Source organism: Perognathus longimembris, chromosome 7 (assembly GCF_023159225.1).
Source record: "Perognathus longimembris pacificus isolate PPM17 chromosome 7, ASM2315922v1, whole genome shotgun sequence".
NCBI classification, from domain to species: domain Eukaryota; kingdom Metazoa; phylum Chordata; class Mammalia; order Rodentia; family Heteromyidae; genus Perognathus; species Perognathus longimembris.
Window position 1 is genome coordinate 7,708,307 of NC_063167.1, and position 23,079 is coordinate 7,731,385.

A 23,079-nucleotide genomic window follows, 5' to 3' on the forward strand; every position below is an offset into this window, starting at 1 on the left:
GCATGTGAGTGAATTGTAGAACCAAAGTGTTTGATGCTCTGGTGGGGCTACACGATGGGTATCCAGCAAGCAAGGCCACTGTGCTCGCGATGGAACGGCGTGGCTTGGTGCGGAAGAAACAAAGTTCATCCTAAGTGCATCTAGGGATGATGAAAGTTTTGATTAAGCATTTATGTGGTGTGGAAATTGTCTAAGTTCAGTTCTACTTGAGAACTTATTCAGCCCTCTGAGGAATTTCTTGAAGTGAAGAGCTAGCCATTGGCCACCCCTGATGTCTCTACATCTTCATGTGTGTCTGCTCAACAGGAGCCAGGAAAGCGTTCTCAGCTCTGGAGGATGACAGGGACAGGCATGTTGGCCCATGAGGGCTCTGCTGTGCCTCACAACCCCAACAAACCCTCAGCCACACGCTCCACCGAGGGCTCCGCCATCCTCGATATCGCTGGGCTTGCTGCAGTGACTGACAACAGGTATGACCCAGGCATTGCTTTTAAATTCATACTCAGGAAATCTGCACCAGAAATATATATTCTGGAAATCTTTATGAAAATTAGTCTTGGTTTTTGCAGGAGGTTTGAACTCATAGTTCTGCTACTTGAGCCTTGTCTCAGCCCTTTTTGCTTTTTAGGGTTATTTATTTATTTATTATTATTTTTTGTCAGTCATGGGGCTTGAACTCTGGGTCTGGGCAATGTCCCTAAGCTCTTTAGCTCAACGATAGCGCTCTAGAACTTTGAGCCACAGCACCACTTCCTATTATTATTATTATTTTTTAAGAAAGATATAGTCTTAAACATGGTGCTGCTGGCTCACACCTGTAATCCTAGCTACTCAGAATGCTGAGATCTGAGGACTGTGATTTGAAGCTAATCCAGGCAGGAGAACCTGTGAGATTCTTATCTCCAGTTAACAATTAAAACGCTGGAAATAGAGTTGTGGCTCAGGTGGTAGAGTGTCAGCCTTGAGCCAAAAATAAAAAGCTCAGGGAAAGCACCCAGGCCCTGTGTTCAAGCGCCAAGATAGGCACACACAAACAACAACAGGAACAATCTAGACTAGTCTGGACTCATTTAGACCATGACCCTCGACCCTACAACTTCTGGCATAACTGAGATCATAGCTGAGATCATGCCTCTCTTGATGCTTGATATAGGGTCTTGAGAACTTTTTGCCCCAGTTGGCTTTGAATTGAAATTCTCCCATTCTCTGCCTCTGGATTTAGACACAAGCCTTTGTGCTTGCCAAACATGCTTGGCAAATACTGGTATTTTTATATTTGCATTTTTTCCTTCAGACAGAAGCCTGTCAAATTCTCAGACCTGAGTGTTGGGCTTTTTTTTTTTTTTTTTTTCTGGTCCTGGGGCTTGAACTCAGTGCCTGGGCTCTGTCCTGAGCCTCTCTGTGCTCAAGGCTAGAACTCTACCACTTGAGCCACAGTACCACTTCCAACCTTTTCTGTTCGTGTGATACTGAGAAATCGAACCCATGCCTTCATGCATGCTAGGCAAGCACTGTACTAGTAAACCACATTCCCAGCCTGTTTGACTTTTTATTTAATATTTTGAAGTTATAATGAAATGATAAGAAAAATCAAATAATGTTACAGAAAGTGAGTATCTTCCTCCCAGACTTCTAGTTCACTATTTATTTATTTATTTATTTATTTATTTTTTCGGCCAGTCCTGGGCCTTGGACTCAGGGCCTGAGCACTGTCCCTGGCTTCCTTTTGCTCAAGGCTAGCACTCTGCCACTTGAGCCACAGCGCCACTTCTGGCCATTTTCTGTATATGTGGTGCTGGGGAATCGAACCCAGGGCCTCATGTATACGAGGCAAGCTCTCTTGCCACTAGGCCATATCCCCAGCCCCTAGTTCACCCTTTATAATACATTTTTAAACCTTTTTTTTTCCATTTTAAAATATTTTGAGAGAAATTAATAAGAAACTTTTAGGTGTGTTTTTATGAATAACTAGATTTAAATCAGCTTGTTAAGTTTGAGCAAGTTTTATTTGCCTTTGTCTTATTTTTTTCACAACATACATGTATTTATTTTTAGTTTATACCTTTTTTACTTCCAAAAAGGCAAATAGTAAACAAAAGTGTTTAGAAATAAAGCAGAAAATGGAATGTTGCAAAGTTCTCGATCTGTTCAGTAGATATCCTCCTGTTTCAGGATTAGTCATGATTGAGAGAATGTCAGCTCTGTGTAACACATCCTCTATTTTGTCCTGTGCCTCTTCCATTGAGAGATACCTACTGCCTCATGATTGTGGCTAGCTTACCCTTTAGATATTAAGGTCAGACAGCTCTAGATGGCAGGGGAGCAAGGCCTGATCCATAGCTTCTCTTCAGGCCTGAGCTATTTGCTCAGTGGACTTACTAATTGTCTCTCTCTATCCAGGTATGAGCCATTGATGCTACGTAAGCCGGACCGTAGGCGAAGCACCACCCAGACATGGAATTTCCGAGAAGGAAAACTGACCTGCGGACTGCATGGTTTGGTGGTCCAGGTCAGTATAAGTGCACAGGAGTTGAGCCTTCTTCGAAACCAAGTCTCAATTAGGCCACACCTAGTTAAATAGGAAAAGTTAATTGTAATTTAAAGCACATTCCATTATCCTGTTATTCTTTTTTTTTTGGCTGTACTGGGATTTGACCTTAAGGCTTCATTCTTTTTAGTCAGGCACTGTACTGTTCAAGCCATACACTTCCAGATAGGGTCTTGTTTTTACTTGAATAGTCAGTGATCCTTCTGTCTATGCTTCCTGCCTTAGCTGGGATGACAGGTGCCTAGTTATTGGTTGAGATGGGAGTCTCTTGAATTTTTTTCCCCCTGGACTTGCTTCAAACTGAAATCTACCTCCTGAAGCCATTAGCATCAGCTCTTGTTCCATTTTTATTAAAGACCACTCAAGAAGCTTTTGTGTACCTGTGTGTTATTACATGGGAAATAGTCTTGAAAATGATTTACTACAAATATGTTCAGAGTGACTGACTGCAGTGATAAGACTTTTCCCCCTCTTTGTTGCTCTGGATGTTTTTTTTTCTCTCATGATAGAAATTACCTATTTGTTCTTATTTATTTTTGAGTGTTTTTGGTACAAGTACTGGGCACCAATACTGAATCCAGGGCCTGAGTATTGTCCTTTAGCCCTTTTCTACTCAAAGGTGATGTTGTACCACTTGAGTCATAGCTAGCTCCACTTCCAGCTTTTTTTTTTTTTTTTTTTTTTTTTTGCTGGTAATTGGAGATAAGAGTCTCAGAGATTTTTCTGCTCAGATTGGCTTTGAACCATAATCCTCAAATCTAAGCTTCCTGAGTAACTAGGATTATAGGTGTGAGCCACCAGTGTGTGGCACCTATGTGCTTTTTAAAAGGAAAGAAAAGAATCAGCTCAAAGCCCAATTGAAATGGAATATCTTTAGACCCCTGAAATTCATATAAAGGTATAACAGTATTTTGTATAGTGTTTCAGGAGCTGATGAACAGTATGGTCTGTGCGAACTTTGGCTCTGGTTATTTCTTCACTCTTAGTGGTATTCAAATAAGCATCGGATTGTTGCAAATGACCCAGTCAAGATTGCTAAATGAACTCCTATGTCCTCAACTCAGCAAATCTGTTTCATAATAAATTTTATAAGCAAATACGTGTTGGGAAAATTACCAAGAGTTTTAGCTTTTCTGCTCTTTCTGGCTTCAGTCTGGGACTGAGCCATGGATCTGAGATGAGTGGATAGGAAGGTGGCTCAGTTTGAGTACGTAGCAGGACAACACATGTGACAGCGTGTGCACTTCTGCCTAGCCTGGGCTTTACCAAAGACTAAACACTTGATAGAGAGCTGCTAGTGCATTTGTTTGTGGTAGAACCAGGCAGTCCTTCACAGAGCAGATGATAGGCCAGGGCAGTGGGCATAACTGTGAGGAGCCTTGTACTGTTATTTGGTGAGATTTATTTTCCTTATCTCTGTTGCCCTTAGCTTTTTTCATCAAAGGCAAGCTGCTGACTTATATGAAGCACACATCTGGAATGGATTTGTGATTTTCAATTAGCAATACAGTTCAGACTTTTAGAGGCAAAAGCGGGCTTGTTATAATTGGTGGGTTCCGGGTCTGACCCTGACTTCAGTTTTTTTTCTAAAGCCCATGTAATTTCAATTCTCTTGGAGCAGTCTCTTCCTCCAAATCCCTTTCTGATGTTTGTTGTTTCTTGAGTCTATTTCATCATTTCTTTGCTTGTGGATGACCCCATAATAGCAGCATTCAGCAAGGCAGAGTGTGTTTTGGTTAGGGAAATAAGCTTGTTTCAATCTTATTATGCTGAATGAAGTAATTGAAAACATTAAAACACTTTCTGACCTTTCCCTTATTAGATTGTGTATATACTTTGTAAACTTACAGCAGTCATAAAAGGCTTTTTCTGTACTGAAACCTGCCCTGCAAACCCAGCTCACAGTTTCATTTTCATTAGTCAATATTGAAAACTTAGCATAGAGAATTCAGACTTGGATTGTGTTTATCCTGTCTGGCCAAGGGCACTGTCACTCAGGCCTCCCCATAGTCTTCTATTTCATGTGGGCTATACAGCAAGAATGCACTTCCCTTCAGAAACCTGATGGCATCTAATGATGTGCCCAGTGCTGAATTACATATTAAAAGAGGTGGCAGTTTTTTACTATTTTGACTGGTTGTCCAGCCATAGGCCTATTTTGGCCCTGTTTACTTTGTGTTATTTTGTTGTTGCTGTTGTTGTTTTTTGTCGGTTGTGGGGCTTGAGCTCGGGACCTAGGCATTGTCCCTGAACTCATTCACTCAAGGCTAGCACTCTATCACCTTGAGCCACAGCACCAGTTCTGGTTTTCTGGTGGTTAATTGGAGATAAAAGTTTCACTGAGTTTCCTGCCTGGGATAGCTTTGTACCGTGATCCACAGAGCTCAGCCTCCTGGGTAGCTACGATTACAGATGAGAGCCACTAGCGCCCAGCTACTTTGTGTTATTGATTTATTTAGTTTGGCCAGTCCTGGGGCTTGAACTGAGGGCCTGAGCACTCTCCCTGGATTCTTTTTGCTCAAGGCTAGCACTCTACCACTTGATCCACAGCACCACTTCTGGCTTTTTCTATATATGTGGTGCTGAGGAATCAAACCCAGGACTTCATGTATAAGAGGCAAGCACTCTACCACTAGACCATATTCCCATCCCCTGCTTTGTGATTTTTTTTTTTTTAAAACCGGTTCTTGCTTTTTCCCTATACCAGTCTGAGACTGTGATCCTTTTACCTGTGTCTCCTGGTCACATTCATTTGCCTTCATCCCAGCTTATTTTTGTTGAAATGGGGATCTTTCTAACTTTTTTCCCAGGCTTTCCTTGAACTCCAATCTTTCCGAATAGCTGGGATTATAATTGTGTGTATTTCAGTGTCTGACCCATGCAGTTTTTTTAAGTTTTATTTTCAGAATATTTAATGAGAATACTCAAAGCTGGCTTTGGTTACTTTTTAAATTTTTCTTTTTCCAATGACTAGAATTTATTACACAATAGGATAAAACCAGTAGAGTCTGTTCATGGAATTACTTCTCAGTGTCCAAAAAGTATGTCACTCTCCAAATTCATGCAGCATAACTTCTTAGCTTACTCATATAACCTTGCTCTTTATAAACTGATCAAATAGTTAATGCTTTGCTATCTATTGCTCATGACCCTCCAGAAGAGAATTTGAATTCAGTACTCTGTTTCAAATAGCATGTTCAATTGTCAAAGACCATGCCTTTGCCTTTTCTTATACATCTGGACTCTAATGTCTTTTAGACCAAAGGAGGACTATCTGGATTGTTTGATGGAGCTGAAGTCGTTCTTGGTCCTGACACATCTATGGAGCTTTTGGGGCCAGTTCCACCTGAACAACAATTTATTAACCAAAAAATGAGGCCTGGTTCTGGAATGTTGTCTATCAGAGTTATTCCAGATGGACCAACAAGAGCACTCCAGGTGATACTTTGTCCCCACCCTTCTCCCTGTGACCAGTCCTTCAATAGTAATTTAATGAACATATTTATATTGGATATGAGTACATGGTGTCTTCACCTATAAAATGGGGATTGATCTATGTCATAAGTGAGAACTGAAGTGTACATATAAAATATAATCAAAATGTAAGATCTAAAAGAAATAAAATCTAAAAAACCCATAAGAATCACAGGAGATAATATTGATAGCCATGTACGTATTACCCATGGTGTTAACAATTATGCTCAGCATAAATATATTTAATAATACCTAATATTTTACAGTATATTTAATGTAATATTTAATAACATTAAATATTTAATACATATCATATTTATGATTTGCACATTAAGAACAAAAAGATATGAGATTTGTATTCAGACAGTTGGAACATTGTCTTATGTGAGTAAAATGGGATGATATGTAGAAAGGACTTGTGTTTGTGGGTTTAGAGGTTGGGAAAGCTTCTTAAAAGTACTGCTTAAGCTGAGGACTATGGATCTGTGAGGATTAGCCAAAAATGGAAGGAAAGGTGGCATGGCTTCATCCTCCATGATGAGAGCACATTCTTAGCAGTTATTCATTGGGTAGCTATTTGAACCAGGTACAGTTCTTGGTATTGAGCATAAGCCAGTGAACAGACAACATTCCTGGTCCCATTAGAGCACACATTCTGAAAGACAGGTAGGCAATCAATGAGTGATAACATAAGTTAGATGGTATTGCTAAGTTGATGAATGAAGGTCCGCAAGTGGGAGACTGGTCCTTGGCCCAGCTGGCACATAGAATATGATAAGGAATAAGGCTAGAGCATTGGCCAGATTATGAACAGCCTGAGATGAACAAGAAAGATGTAGCGATTTTCTTAGGTAATCTGGAGGCTGTGTTAGGCATGATCAGAAGTATTTTAGATAACTGTTGGCTGAAGTATGAAGAATTGGAGTTGGACAGAACTTTAGAGAAATCCAGCTTAGTAAAATATTTGCGAGGTGGAGGCCTGAATTGAAACAAATAAATGCCAGGGACAAGTGTGAGGGAGATGGCGAGAAACACAAATGAAGCTTATTTAGGAGTACAATTAAATTTAGTGATTGACTGAGTGTGGGGTCAGGAAGGAGAAAGAAATCAAGGATGGCCTCCAAATCCATCTTAGCCAGTGAGGAGGATGGTAAGTCAGAGTGCTGAACAGTGAACACAGAGCATACTTGGGAAATGAGGAGGCAGCTTGGTGTTTGTTGAGGTAAGATGACTACATGATATTACATGATACCTTCACCTCTGTGAGGATGTCCAAAAGCCATTGTAAATGTGGGTCTGAAGCTGGAGGGAAAGATCCATGCTGCAGACATGGACTTATCAGTCCTAGTGTGACTGTGGAGCTTCATGACAGAGTGCTGTCTTTGATAGTTCATCACAGTCCATACTTCATTCCACACTACTGCTGTAAGAAAGCAGTTTACCCAAAGCAAAAATGAATGTAGTTATCTTGAGGCTTGTCTCGATATTTGAGCTGTAATTCCAGATATCCTGCTGGTGTCTACTATGCCTGGCTCTCAAGGTATTCAGCTAGAGAGTTTGCCCCTCAGTCTTAGAAGCACCTTGTGTCATTAATGTGCAAAGCTTTCTTAACAGTGCTTGAAAATGATTTACTTCTTTGGCCTAAAGTGCTGTTTGATAGCCCTCAGAGGTTAGAATGGATTTCCCTGTGGAAGTGTGGCCCTCTTTGTATGGTGTTTTGTTTGACTTCAGATAACAGATTTCTGCCAGCGGAAAAGTGACCGGTCATCATATGAACTGGATGAACTTCCTATTACTGAACAAGAGCTGCAGAAACTAAGGAGTTCAGAGACAGAGCAGGAATTGGAAGTAAGTTCTAAGTGTAAATTGGTTATCTTTCTTTTTATTATTATTATTATTTTTTTGCCAGTCCTGGTGCTTGAACTCTGGGCCTGGGCATTGTCCCTGAGCTTGTTTTGCTCTGTACCACTTGAGCCATAGCACTACTTCCTATAAATTCATTTTCTTGATCATTGATTTGCTGAGGGTTCTGCACTGTGATTTTCTGGTTTCTTTCTGCCCTGTGTGAATTCTAAGTAGGGTTATGCTTCACTGAGTTATCACAGTGTGAATGTGAGCATATATTGTGTAAATGACAGCTAAAGTTAATGTGGAATCAGAATGGAACAAATGGTGCTAAAGTAAGGTGACAAAAAAGAAGCTAGATGGCTTGAATTTAAATAGGATTTAAATAGATTTAAGATAGAGAATAAGAAAACATGAGATTTTTTTTTTCTCCTGCTGACTCTGACATCTTTCTTCCCCCCTGGATATTGAGAAGAGACAGAAAAGCTTAAAGAGGAGGAGGATGAGATGTACCTGATAATCATTCAGTGATTTTTTTTTAAAAATTCAAATGCCTGTGTATAAAGCACCATGTCAGATGTTAGGGAAGTGCATTGAACATGCGTTCAGAGCTTGCATCCCAAATAGGGAGAAAGATCCTCAGTTATCCTCTCATTCTGCAGAATGCCCGTACTCAGTGCTCTGGTCAGGTGTCATTAGATCCTTCGTCATTCTGCCCCTGGGTGGAGAACATACCTCAGGAGGAAGATTTCTGGTGAGATGAGGGCAGTGGAGCCCAACAGGTGCTTTACAGGATTCTCTTGCTTCACTAGCTTTTCTCTCTTTAGAGGTGTAAGTAGAGGGATTTGAAGTCATTCATTTCCTTGTACTCTCCTGTACTCCTATACCAGGAACTTGGTTTAAAGTTACCAGTGGGCTATATTTTGATTTCTTTTCAGGTGCTTGTGAAATTAGAAGGTGGAATTGGCCTATCCTTAATTAATAAAGTACCTGAAGAGCTGGTCTTTGCGAGTCTTACAGGAATCAATGTTCACTACACCCAGCTGGCAACCAGCCACATGCTTGAACTCAGCATTCAGGATGTACAGGTGAGCATCTTGTTGGTATGCTGTCCATCCAACAGATTTAACATTCAGTATTCTAAAAACTTAAATGCTTTGGAGGAAATATCCTCTGACCTTGAAGTGGTTGTTTCCACTCTCATTTTTTTCATTGATTCTATTTCAAATCCAGTAGTGGTACATATATAACTTGTGCTTATGCAGGTCAGTGAGGGTGGCAGGAGCCCCGGCTCAAATTCTGATCTTGGGCACTGTCCCTGAGCTTCTTTTTGCTCAAGGACAGTGCTCTACCACTTGAACCACAGCTCCAGTCATGGCTTTTTCTGTGACTAATTGGAGATAAGTGTCTCATGGACTTTACTGCCCAGGCTGGCTTCGAACCATGATTCTCAGATCTCAGCCCCCTGTGTAGCTAGGATTACAGGTATGAGCCACTGTGGCCTGGTGCCCCATGTTTTTTGGTCTTACTGAGAGAAAAGAGTAGAAGTGCATGGAACTGTAACTGTCCTTGGAAGGCTTGAGGTTTATGAGAGGGAGGTGCAGAATGGTAACTGAACTTACACTTGCAGTAAACATGGAGCAGCAGGTACCGCATTTACTATCCCACCTGAAACAGTCACAAAACGCAGGCAGAATAAAGAGGCAACAGCTTCAGAACAGTGGGCATCAAACCATAACAACAGAGACCCCTTTGAGGTGGGAAACAAAAGAGATGAGCCTTATAGTTGACTTAGTTCTCTACCTGAGAACCTTCTAGGCCATGGCTCTGGGAGAGGAGACTAAGCCTTGCAGAGAAAGAATATTTATTTGTATGTGTTTATGTGCTGACCCTAGGGTTTTAATTTAGGGCCTGGGTGCTGTCCCTGAGCTTTTGTGCTCAAGGCTAGAGCTCAACCACTTGAGCCACAGCTTTACTTTTGGTTTCTTGGTGGTTAATTGGAGATAAAAGTTTCATGGGCTTTCCTTTTGATTCTCAGATCTTAGCCTCCTGGATAGCTAGGATTATAGATGTGAGACACTGGTGCCAGGCAGAAAAATAATTTTTTAAGATAGAAAACACAAACCCAATGGATGTAGGTAAAGGTGTCTTGTCCTATCCTTGCTTTCTGAGAGCAAGAAACATGTTCTGTGTCACGGGTATGACGCCCAGGGGTATAAGGGAGAGAGGGTCAGGGATTTGTCTGCAGAGATTGTGTGTCCAACTCTTCTACTCACTAGCTATGTGATGTGAAAAAGTAATTCAGCTTCCATAGATTTCTCTAAGATTTTCTTTACTTGATGATATGGTTTGCCTGTAGGTATGGATTACCTCTAGGAAGTATGGCAAAGTGTCTGCTAATAGTCTCTTAGCAGGTAATCTTACCTGTCTCTTCCCAGAGTGTATCTCTGATGAGAAATAGCTGATGTGGTCCCTCTTCCAGCAGGCCCTACTGAACTGCTTAGGTGTCCAAGGGAAGCTCAGTCCTCTCTGTGGTACTGCTTGGCTGGGGCAGCAGTATCTCCCCTAAAGCTGTGGACTTAATCCTGGCATCCTGTGAGGGAAGCTCACCTTAGGATGGAAACAGGAAGTGCCTTTGGTAGGCTCTTGAGCTACTGGATCAAGAGTTTTTGTTGGAGTGAGGGAGAAGCATGAACAGCCCGGCTTTGGGACTGCACAGGCTGGATTCTGTACTGGTTCTGTCATTAGTTAGCCTGAGCAAGGGCCTCTCCTCAGCATCTCCTCTGTGGAACAACCACTGTGCTTGAGGTTTCCAGCAAAACCTTAGTTTAGTAATTCTGATAACACAGATCTCATGTATCGTCATGAGATCATACATCTGAGTTGACTAGCATCATACTTAACATAGCATACTCACTTGATGTTTTAAAATTTATTTTTAATTCTGTGATATTGTAAATTGAGACTTGAAGCTTGTATATACCTATCATGTACAACATAATATTTAAAATATGTGGCTGTTATAGAACAATTTGAGCTAATTATCATATGTGTTACCTCACATACTTATGTTTTGGATGAGTAAATTCTGAATCTGTTCTCTCGACAGAGTACATTGCCTAATGAGGTGATAAGATAATGAAGTAATGAAATAGAGGTCCCAGGGTTCTTCCCATTGCTGCTATGGCCCTGTTCTTCAGAGAGAATGGGTTTTCCTGGTTGGAACCAAGGTAGTAGGATGGCCAGGGTACTTGCTGAGTCTGATTTTGCTCTTTGTTTGGCCGTGGGCCTCCCTGAGCTTTTTTATTCCAGGCTAGCACTCTACCACTTTGAGCCACAGCACCACTTTCTTTTTTCTGGTGATAAGAGGCTCATGGACTTTCCTGCCTGGGCTGGCTTTGAACCACGGTTCTCAGATCTCAGCCTCCCTGAGTAGCTAGGATTACAGTCATGAACCGCTGGTGCCTGGCTACAGGTTTTGATTTTTTTTTTTTAATGCTCCCTTTCATGTCCTAGGTGGATAACCAGCTCATCGGTACCACTCAACCCTTCATGCTCTATGTGACCCCCGTGAGCAATGAGAATGAGGTCATTGAGACCGGCCCAGCTGTGCAGGTGAATGCGGTGAAGTTCCCCAGCAAGAGTGCACTGACCAACATCTACAAGGTGAGCTGGGAGGAGGGCAAGGCTGTGACCAGCACTGCTGGCTGTATCTGGAGGTAGTTCTGTAGGGTTGCGCTACTTAGTAGACTGTTAGGGAATGTATAGAATCTCCTTTCCTTGGCACTTTGTATCCTCAGTTGTGTTTTCAGTGATCTTGCAGTTTGGTAGGACTGAGTCCACAGGAGCCAGAGTCACTGTAGCAAAGTATAGCATTTTCAAGACTATTAAAAATGGAGTAGTTCAGAGATGCTGGAAAACGACAATGAAGGGTCTGACCTTGGGGCAGGCATCTTCTCTGTGAGCTGCCACACTGCTTACTGAATTCTGGTAGTTCAGGAGTGACGAACTTTCTGCCTTGAAGAAGTTCCTATGCTTAAGCCAGCTGTGATAGCAGCAAACTCTGCCAGAGCCTTCCTTCTAGTCCCTTGTCACCAGTGCCTCTGGGATTATACACACCTGTCTGCAGCCTCAGCCTTGTGCCTAATCATGTATCCCCTTACAGGCTGCCATGGCTATGAGCATAGTACCACCTGGTAACTCACCATGACACATCTGAAGCTGTACCTTGACTAGTGAGACCAGGTCCCGAGAGCCAAGCAGTGCAGCAAATGCCTCCTAAACACCCTTGAAAGTTTTTGGTCAGTTGTAACACATAGAGAAAAGCCAGAAAAAAATTGGCAGTATCATCAAACAAGTTAGGTAAAGAAGCCATGTCATATCTTTAGCTCCTCCTCTCCCCCACTTTTTTGTATATTAGTACTGGAGCTTGAACTCCAAAGCCTAGGTACTGTGCCTTAGCTTTTTGCTCAAGGCTCGTACCCTACCACTTGAGCCACAGTTCTACTTCTGGCATTTTGCTGGAGATCAGAGTCTCACAGACTTTCTTGCCCAGAATGGCTCTGAACTGTGGTCCTCAGATCTCATCCTCCTGAATAACTAGGATTACAAGCTCCTGGTGTTCCTTTCCCTCAACCCCCTTTTTGACACAAGGTCTCATTGTGCTGCTTGAGCTGTTCCCAAAGTGGTCTCAAGTGCCCTACTGCCTCAGCCTTTGAGTGAGCATTTTTTTTTTTTTTTTTTGGCCAGTCCTGGGGCTTGGACTCAGGGCCTGAGCACTGTCCCTGGCTTCTTTTTGCTCAAGGCTAGCACTCTGCCACTTGAGCCACAGCGCCACTTCCGGCCATTTTCTGTATATGTGGTGCTGGGGAATCGAACCCAGAGCCTCATGTATATGAAGCAGGCACTCTTGCCACTAGGTCATATCCCCAGCCCCCTCAGCCTTTTGAGTAGCTACAATTATAGGCGTGAAACATCTGCGTCCGGCTCACTGGGGCTTTCTCAATGGCAAATGTGAAAGTTCTTCTGTTGTTCACCCTATCACCTAGAGTTTGTTTCTCTGTAGCATCTGATGGTCACAGCTCAGAGATTCACAGTGCAGATTGAAGAGAAACTGCTGCTGAAGCTGCTGAGTTTCTTTGGCTACGATCAGGCAGAGTCAGGTAAAGTTGAATGCTCAATGGATGGTATGTTTTCATGTTTGTTAAAAAAAAAAAAAAAAAAAAGACAGCCCATGGATACCTGCCAACCCTTTCTACCTGGTACTTTGAGCTAGGAAGCTGAGGTTAGCCTTTCAGCTGTTTTCTTTCCAACACTGCCTGTTGTCTGGAGTTAATGTCCACGAACGAGGAGGCTCCCAATGTTGTGTGGTATCCTGGAGTATCCAGTGGAAGACCTCAGGGACATAGCACACTAGTCCTCTGTGCTTTGCATTTTTGATTCATCTCCTCTAGGATAACAAAAATTATGTTAGTCATCTAGCAGACCGCGTTGTTTCCTAACCTTTGTTTATTAAACAGACTCAGCGCCAAGAATCAGAAATCCCTTCGGCAGTTCCTTTGAGAAAATGAATTAGCTAGCCTCAGCTCTTGGATTTTAAGCATCCATACCCTATGCCTTAATATGACTACAAAAATTTCTGTTTATTCTCTTCATTAGAAAGAGGAGCCATATATACTAGCAGGAAACTGAGATTTGTAGCAGACTACAGAGATAATTCAGTTGTTGTCTCTTTATTCCAGATTCCTCAATACATACTCTTTTTCCTGCTCCTAGCTGGAATTTTCTGGGCCATATATACAGCTTAGAAAGGAATCAGTGTTCAGCCTTTTGATGCCCAATCCAAATATTGAGCCTGAAGAAATGATAAGAAAGAGACTTTTATGATTGTCTGCCTATATTGGCTAGAGAAAAAAGAAATCATTGGCAGTGTGTGTATATATGTACACAGACTGCAAGGAAAAATATTTCTGTTCTTTACATTCTAGGTTTAGAATTAAACTTTAAGACCATTTGGATTGGCTGAGGATTTTGCTCAGTGATAAAACATATGCTTAGCATGTGTGAGGCCCTGGATCCAGTCCCTGAAACTGTAAAAAAGAAAAAAGAAGATAGAAAATGGACAAGTCTGTGCTTCCCACTCTGAGTTGGGACTCCAGTATTTGTTATTCAGGCAGCTACTTGAAAGCCTGCCAGCTAGTTAGTTACCCTTTCTGATTTGGTGCCTGCCTGAGAAGCTTGATTGGTCATGTTTTTGTGTTTTGTTTTGTTTTGTTTGTAAGTTTTCTTATAAGTTGCTGTTGCAGATTTCTCCTGAAGTGTGCTATGGTAGATTTTGATTTTTATAAAGTCCTTGCTTGCTTTTCACTAGTTCATTGTTTCCTGAGCACAAATAGACAGGCATTTATAAGTAAGCAGAATTGATGATAGTTTGGTATTAACTCTACCATAAATTTCTTTGCCTAAGTAGAGATGTGTGGGCTTTCTGAGGCAAAGAAAGCCAAAGGAAGCATCTGCCTACACGGAGATGGGTACAGCATCAGATACGAAGAGCATACATATTGCTGTGCTTGAGTCCATGTCCCTTCTTTTCCCGTCACATAGTAGCAAGTAAAGAAACCTTCCTGTTTATCCTTTTTAAACTAATGCCTACAGTTTTGTAGGGTGTTCCTTCTTGCTATGACAGTTCTTAGTGGCCTCAGCTCAGTTCTTTAGATTATTTTTTCAACTTTTTAATGTTCTTGGTTTGAATTCGAGGCCTTCTTGGTAGGTAGAAGCTCTATCACTTGAGCCATGTCGCCAGCTCTTCAACCCAGTTCTTTCAGATATTGTATCCTACAGATTCAGATTCATTATTTAATTGCGATAGTATACATTATGGTTAGATGTATTGTACTTCAGGCCCTTATTTATATATCATACTATAAGATAAATTGAGATGATCTGGATTATATCAAAACCCACAATATCAAAATCAACATATATAAAAACCAACAGTAGTTCTAGAAAGCCTGTGGCCAGCAAACACTTCTGATTTTTGGTTCGCACCTGGAACATTTCTCCCATAGATGTGATCTGCCAGGTGGCATGGAAACAAAGGTTAAAATATTAAGCTAGTCTACTTACTAGTAGACTATTAATAGTCTAATGGAATGTTGATCAAGATATATTGTACTCACAAATTGCTTTGTTAAATGGCAACTCTCTTGCACAACTATTAAATGACAATGAAGAATGAAAGAAAAGAAAAATATGTTATAAATGTAGTCTAGTGATAAAAAATATAAAGTGAATATCTGCTTTTACAAAGAAATGCCATCAGGAAGCTGTATGTATTATTGATCCTCAAAAACTAAATTTAGAGAAGCGTCAACATGTTCATCTGTAAGGTTTTTCAGTGGAATTATAAGTATATGAAATAATGTAACATTTCTGTTGTTGTTTTGTTGTGTGCTGCCTTTCCAGAGGTGGAAAAATATGATGAAAACCTCCATGAGAAGACAGTTGAGCAGGGTGGAACACCAACTCGATACTATTTTGAAAATCTTAAGATCAGCATTCCCCAGATCAAACTAAGTGTGTTTACCTCCAACAAGCTGCCACTAGATCTTAAGGTGAGCTGACACCTGTGATCATTCTCAAGAATAACTTTTCCTTAGAAGCCATTAGTATGTTACCCATTCACTTTTTCTGTGTAGCAACAACATTCATAGCCAGCATTTGTATAGGCTGCTTTTGTTTTTGTTTGTTTTTGTGTGTGTTAGTCCTGGGGCTTGAACTCAGAGCCTGGACACTGTCACTGAGCTTTTGTGGTCAAAGTTAACACTCTATTACTTGGAGCTACAGTGGTCATTTCTGGCCTTTTGGCAATTAATTGAAGATGGGTCTCATGAACTCTCCTGCCCAGGCTGGCTTTGAACCTTCAAACTGTGATCCTCAGATCTCAGCCTCCTGTGTAGCTAGGATTACAGGTGTGGGCCACGACGCCTGGCTTATCTATTTCTTTTTCACATGGTCTATTGACACATAGAATGGCAATCTTTTTGTTTAATGTGTGAATATGGCTTTGGAAAAGATCAAGGAGTAACTGAAGAGAATAAACACAGAATTGTTCTCTGTATAGTTCCTCAGAGATGTAAAAGCCTCTTGTCTAGGAGTCTTCTAATCTCAGGAGAAGAGCCAGGATGAATATAAGATCTTCCTTTGTGCTCAAGACCTGCCCACCCTCCTAGTTTCTCTCATCTCCTCTTGGACGACTCTGACTAAGAAGGTCTAGCCAGTTTTGCTCACTGGGATGTGGCTTTGTCTACTATAGCATCAGCATGTACCACTCCTGCAGACCATCTTGATATCAATGCTGACAGAAACAGCCTGAGTACCATCTTCATTTTCATCACGAAATATATTTTAAGCAAGGGAGGAGGCATTCACATACAAGCCTCTGTGATATCTACCTTGTTTTCCACTGTATTTATCTGACCCCTGGAACATGAGGCATCACAGTGCTGCCCTTGCAGGATAGACAGGGACACTGAATCTCAATATTCTGTTCTGTATGCCTGTCTAGTGAGACAGTTACAGGGCAAGAGTGGAACAAGGTGAACACTGGGAACTCTCCTTAGTTTGACTCAGGCTCGAGCTTGCACCCGTTGCTTCTGGTTCATTCCCTGTTGTACTTGAAGATAGTCATCAAGACCTCTTCCCAGTAACCACTGTCTAAACTCTTGCCCTTGACCCGTACTACCTCCTGTCTTGTTTTTTTTTTTTTTTTTTGGCCAGTCCTGGGCTTTGGACTCAGGGCCTGAGCACTGTCCCTGGCTTCTTTTTGCTCAAGGCTAGCGCTCTGCCACTTGAGCCACAGCGCCACTTCTGGCCGTTTTCTATATATGTGGTGCTAGGGAATCGAACCCAGGGTTTCATTTATATGAGGCAAGCATTCTTGCCACTAGGCCATATTCCCAGCCCCATCTACCTCCTGTCATATGCTACAACATAGTCTCTCTCTTCTAACAGAAACAGATAGAGATCTGAGCAAGAAAGCAGTAAGTCTGGAGTTGTCGCCTGAAGTGCTGGTGCAGGTGCTGGACAGCAAAGGAGGCATTGTAGGGACCATGTACACCTAGAACACAGGGACAGTGTCGCTCAGCTCCAGCCATATTGTCATGGTGGAATGTGAACCCAGGGTTGCCAGATCTTCAGATATTTAAAGAGAAGCTGGAAACCTGGATATTTTTATGTGAAATCTCCTGGATTTTAAATGTTGGCAACGAATTTAAGTTTCTTGTTTTTTTAAAACCTGGTGGGCCTCACAAAACACATGTGTGGGCCTCATGTGGCCCATGGTCTGCCAGCTCACGGCTTCTAAAATATACCTACAGGTAATGAGACAGAGGTCTGGTCAGCATCAGATAATATTTGTAGAAGGGCAGGGCAGGGTTGAGGGCTACAGTGGATTCAGTGACCAACAGCTGGGGTGCTGGTGGGGACCAGGAGAACCATCCTGAGGATGGACCGTGTGTGGCACCCTTCTCTCCCTGCCCTGGCTGCCTACTCTGCTTCAATTTCATGTTTCCCAGGAGACTGGAGAGCCTAATGATTAGCATGGGAGTGTGGGGAAAACCATGGGAAACCACTATCTTGCTAATATCCACAAGTATCCACTTGACTTGTGTGACCCTTTGCAATGGGTTGGTTTGATAATGAATTCTCCCCAGAACGCTTGGAACTCACCCAACAAACCAGTGCTAAGCATTTCCTGCAAGTTGACGGTGTCTTGTTTTTAAATTCACTACAAAACAGACTCCTTTCAGATTGCTTATAATAGAAGTCTTCCCCAGATTGATAAAACCAGAGTGGTATCTACAGCCCATTTTTTGTGGTATTAATTGTTCTCTGTGTGTGTGTGTGTGTGTGTGTGTGTGTGTGTGTGTGTGTGTACACGTGCATACAGCATGCTATAATTCTTTAGGTAGACTGTGTGTGTGTGTACACGTGCATACAACATGCTATAATTCTTTAGGTAGACTGTCTCAACCTGGCAGTACTGTAAAGGAACATTTTCAAATCATTGTTAAACAAATTACCTAGCACAGTCATGGAAAGAAGGGAAGGGATCTTTGTGGAAGAGGGGAGGTTAGTGCTTCAAGCAAGGTCCCGGGAATCAGATTAACCTTCTGAGTTTAAACTCTTGGTTTATGGAAAGTCACCTTTTCACTGTGTCTTTAGTTCTTCTAGTGAAGTCTGAGACTCATAAGATAATGTCATTTATTCAGAGTTTCCTAACAGAGTAATATCTCTTTATTAGTCTCTCTCAGATAGGGCAATAAGCTCCTTTTAATGAATATATAATCACTGAAAGTATGTGCTTCGGAAATGGAGTCCTCTCCCCAAGCAGGAATCACAGGAGTCTGACTAAAAGGTAACCCTGTCTTTGGTAGTGAAGAAATAATTATCTCCATTCTCTTGATTCCCAGCCAGGAGAGGCTGTCAGCAATCTCCGAGGGGAGCCTCTCCAGGTTTACACTGAGGGTACATTGTTGCCAGATATAGTGTCTGTTCAGAGGGCCTCAGAGCAGTTTCACATCTGCTGTCTCAATTGGATGCCTGACTCTGATTGAAGAAGGGGGAGGTAGTAGTTCCATTTCACAAATGCAGAGACAGAAGTCCAGCCCCCTCCCCTACTTGGCCTCTCCATCTTTCTCCCAAAGTTGCATGTTAGACAGTGGCTAGCAAAAATGCCAGGTAGCTTCTAGGTGTGTTTTTAGTTTTTTTAAAGATCAAAAGAGACCAGGAGCTCTTAAAAGGTTTCACAAGGTGGCCTACAGCAGTCCCTTTCCCATTTGAGGCATTGGGGTATTACAAAAGAAGGGCTTTAATTGAGCAATCTAGTTTGGAAGAAAACCCACATTTTAATGGTCAGAGAGAGGGTGGGGGTAAGGGGGATTTTCAAACAAAGACACTATTTAAGAAGCCTAAAACTGTCTTCTCAAAGGCTTGAAATAATTTGTTGGGAAACTTCAGACCCTTTACTTTTCCCCTCCCCTCCCTAAATAAAAACCAGATTTGTTAAAAGGAAAAAAGATCCAGTATTGTTAATTGTATTTCAGTAAGTGCCAGAGAAGGAAATATCCCTGTAGTTTTAAACACTGTCCCAAGAGGGAAATAGGCAAATACCCTGCTTCACATAAACAGTCTCTATGTACCATAAATAAACCTTTAAAGAATGAATTCCAGACAGTTTTGTTTAGTGCAGGATAAACTAAGAAATGAAAGGACGTGGCCCAGGGAATAGCTTGTGATCTGAGACCTTGTGGACAGGTATTTCTTCTTTTAACTCCATAGCATTTCTGGAAGGCTTCCGCAGTTTTTGTCTAGGGATAGGCAGTTTCTTATTCTTATTAAAGGCTTAGGGGGGCACAGGACTGCTTTCTCCAGAATTTTTTTTTATAACAGGAAACTGTCTGTTACTTGAGTAAATAAACATCCATGTTGTATTCTACTGTATTTGATTAATCATTTGATTATAAGAAAAAGCCTTGTTTGGCCCTTTCTTTTTCTCTTCTCTCTTCTACTTTGACTGACCAAATCAGCCTGAAGGTGGCAGAATAATTCATACTAGTAGGCCATGTCACAGCCTTTTGGAATATGGGAAGTCCCAAAGCAGTAAATAACTTGGCAAGGATGATTTCTACTTAAAGGCTAGGATACTTTCTTGGTTCAGACAAAGCCCCTTAGTTATCCACAGAGGAAATGGTGTCTGCTGGAAGGCTTGGCAACTTAGCACAGGTCTCAAGCTTAGTGGAGTTGTGTATGCTACTGCATGTGCTGCTGCTTCAATATTTGGTCAAAACAAGGAAGTTGCTTGAGCCTTTGTTCAGTTACACTTCCTCTTTTCTGAGACGAAAGTGATGCTCAGTTAGACTCTCCCAGTGCTGTTCCTGTGGCTGTGAGTGAGGCAGGTCAGCTTGCTTGGGCCTCCATTTCTCCATCAGCGAAAAGAGGAAGATAGGTGTGTTCACTTAGGTCCTCATCACTCACCAAGTGGATAGGAGGCCAGACAGAATGGATAGCAGAAAGTTTTGAGTCTTTTGACTTCTTTCTACCCAATAGGTTGTGGCTTACTGCTTCTCCCTATTTTACGTCTTCTAACCCATGTATAAAGAGCCACATTGGCTGGGTGCCAGTGGCTCACGCCTGTAATTCTAGCTACTCAGGAGGCTGAGATCTGAGGATCATGGTTCATAGCCAGCCCAGGCAGGAAAGTCCATGAGACTTTTATCTCCAGTTAACCACCAGAAAACCAGAAGTGGCACTGTGGCTCAAGTGGTAGAGCGCTAGCCTGGAGCTGAAGAGCTCAGGGCCAGCGCCCAGACCCAGACTTCAAGCCCCAAGACTGGGGGGGGGGGAGAGAGAGAGTGAGAGAGAGAGACAGAGACAGAGAGAGACAGAGACAGAGACAGAGAGACAGAGAGACATCTTTTCTCTGAACTCTGGGCCTATCATTTGTCCATTTTTCTAAGTTACCTTCAAATTTCAGAGGCTCTTGGTGAAAGTTCTGTCTTTGATGATAGTTACAGGTGTCTTGTTCTTCATTTTTCCCCTTCATCTCTTTATTTTGCTTTGTATGGGTATGTGTTCACTCAGGCAAGACCTCAGTTTTACATTGTCAAATTCATCAGCCTTTTGTCTTTTTCTATATGAATTTTGAGTCATGCAGTTTCATCTATTTTTCTATAATTAAATTCCAATTAAATGTATTGTTATTCCAAAAAATTAAGGCAGCCTGTGAAACCCATGCAGAAAGATTAAGAAGAGATAAGTGAAAAATGAGGTAGGAATTCCACTAACATGTTTGTGAAATTTTAATAAATAACAGCCATCTTAATTCAATATTATTTTAATGTAATATTAATTTATAAAATTAGATGCATTTTTTATATTCTCCATAAGGATAAATTCCAAATGGATAGAGATTTCCTGATAGCCATAGCATGAATGAATGATTTCAACATTTAGCAAAGAAGAGTAGATGTATCTTCTAAACACACCAACCTATCTACCATGTTAAATGAAATGTGATCAGAATATAGAATCAGGTCTAAAAATTGTTCATTGTCTTATAGCCAGCTGAGACCTTCAAGAAAAGCTAGATTTAAAATAATTTTAAAGTGTGTTTGAAGCCATTGGAAAGCCACCAAGATAACCAGCACTTGAAGGGTCCAAGCTTTATGAGGGGAGAAAAAAAATCCGAGATGCCAATGTGTATGTTTCTCTTGACACTTTTTCTGTTGTGTAAGTGATGGAGGGAGAAAGAACAAGAAACCAAGTAGAAACCAGCTACCAGAATCCAGTCTAAACTGCTTCTTTTCTTTCCTGTCCTTTCCCTTCCTTTCCCTTCCCTTCCCTTCCCTTCCCTCTTCCATTCCCTCTCTCCCTCTCTTTTTCTCTCCCTCTCTCTTTCTCTTCCTTTTTCTTTCCTGCTTTCTCTCTTCCTCCCTTCCTCTCTTCCCCTCTCTCTTCCTCTCTCTCTCTCTTTCTCTCTCTCTCCCTCCCTCCCTCCCTTCCTCCATTATTCCCTTTGCCAGTCCTAGGACTTGAACTCAGAGCCTGAGCACTGTCCCTGAGCTTCTTTTGCTCAAGGCTAGCACTCTACCACTTGAATCACAGTGCCATTTCTGGCTTTTTTCTGCTTATGTGGTACTGAGGAATTGAATCCAGGGCTTCATGTATGCTAGGCAAGCACTCTACCACTAAGCCGCATTCCCAGCACTGAACTGCGTTATTTCTTAAAAGAAGCCAAGTAAAAAGAGATAGTTAAGAAGGTGGGCAGATAAATAGATATTTGAGCAGGTTTGTTGTTGTTTTTGTTTGGCAATGCAGGGAACTGAACCCAGGGCCTTGTGTGTGTTAGGCAAGGACTCTGCTATTGAGCTGCATTCTCAGCCACCTGCAGTTTAACTGGGGATATTAAAATTGGAGGAATGACATTGCTATTCATTGGAGAAGCTCAAGTACATGCAACAACTGAAATATACCAGGACTTAGAAAGACTGAATCCCAGCATTGAGCAAATCCAAGCCTTGGTTAGATCATGGCATTATTCTTCTTATTATACCTGCTTGGCCAGACTAATTCAAATTTCCCATAAATTTTCATACAAACTATTTCATTTAATCACAAGTTACCAGACCAACTAAAGGATATCATTCTCAGGAGCAGTAAGAACACACCAACCATCCCAAAACTTGAATGTTTAAAATAATAACTTGTATTTGTTCACAATTCTGTGGTTTAGTAGTTGGGCTGGACATAGTCCAAAAAACAGGTCTAAGAATGTTCATGGTAGCATTGTTCATAACAGCAAAAAAGAAAATATGATTGAACTGACTCAACTTTTAATCAGTAATAGTGATAGAATAATTTGTGTTGTTTTTTTTGTCCTACAATGGAATCTTACATTGTATCACAAATAAACTGCAGCAAAGTTGCATAGTATGGATCTCACTACTGTATTTCATGCTTCCTGGATGGACCCCACAGCAAAGTACAAGCCAGTGATTCCATTTATCTAAAATTCCAAGCAGGAAAACCCAACCTGTGCTTCTGGATGTCCCCAGGGAGGGAGAGCGGTGATTAGGCATCTGCAAAGGGGAGGGGCTGCCTCCAGTGTAGAGGTAGTGACCTACTTCCTGATCTAGGCTGAGGTTAAGTTTTGGGGTGAAAAAAAATCACTGGGCTATGTATTTGATTTTTTTATATTCTGTATGTTCTGTATATTCTGTATGTGTTACACCAGAAAGTAAAAACAATGACAAACATACAGACTAAAGAAGGAATTATACTGTGAAGCCATCAGTGTTTCTTTTTTTGTTGTTATAGTTTTAAAATTTACTGTTTTTATTTAATAGCTGTACAAAGGTTACAAGTATGTGTCAGGTTATGCATGTAATGCTTCTTGGTCAACATCACCCATTCCTTCATTCTCCCCTATCTTCTCCCTCCTGTCCCTGCCTACAAGTTACATAGTTCACTTTTTTACATAATGTACTTTGAATATAATGATGACTGCATTTACTGACCCTTCCTCTCTCTATTCCTGTGCTTCCTTCTGCATACCCACCAAAAACATGTTCCCACTTCCTAGTATTTGCTTTGATAAACAGTACTTTAGTTGCTTAGGGAAGTTATGCCTCTGGATTCCTCCCCTAAGTATA

At 41.5% G+C, this 23,079-nt stretch overlaps 1 protein-coding gene across 6 annotated transcripts in view; it reads left to right on the forward strand.

Annotated features, from left to right (window-relative positions):
• Vps13d (vacuolar protein sorting 13 homolog D) overlaps positions 1-23,079 on the forward strand; it is a 234,902-nt gene that overhangs the window by 136,179 nt on the left and 75,644 nt on the right. For all 6 annotated transcript variants that reach the window (XM_048350254.1, XM_048350255.1, XM_048350256.1 and 3 more), the window contains 8 exons: positions 307-470; positions 2,401-2,509; positions 5,807-5,986; positions 7,754-7,870; positions 8,806-8,955; positions 11,384-11,533; positions 12,933-13,029; positions 15,332-15,480. In XM_048350254.1, the coding sequence (XP_048206211.1) occupies positions 307-470; positions 2,401-2,509; positions 5,807-5,986; positions 7,754-7,870; positions 8,806-8,955; positions 11,384-11,533; positions 12,933-13,029; positions 15,332-15,480 (1,116 nt within the window). The remainder of the gene's footprint in view (positions 1-306; positions 471-2,400; positions 2,510-5,806; positions 5,987-7,753; positions 7,871-8,805; positions 8,956-11,383; positions 11,534-12,932; positions 13,030-15,331; positions 15,481-23,079) is intronic.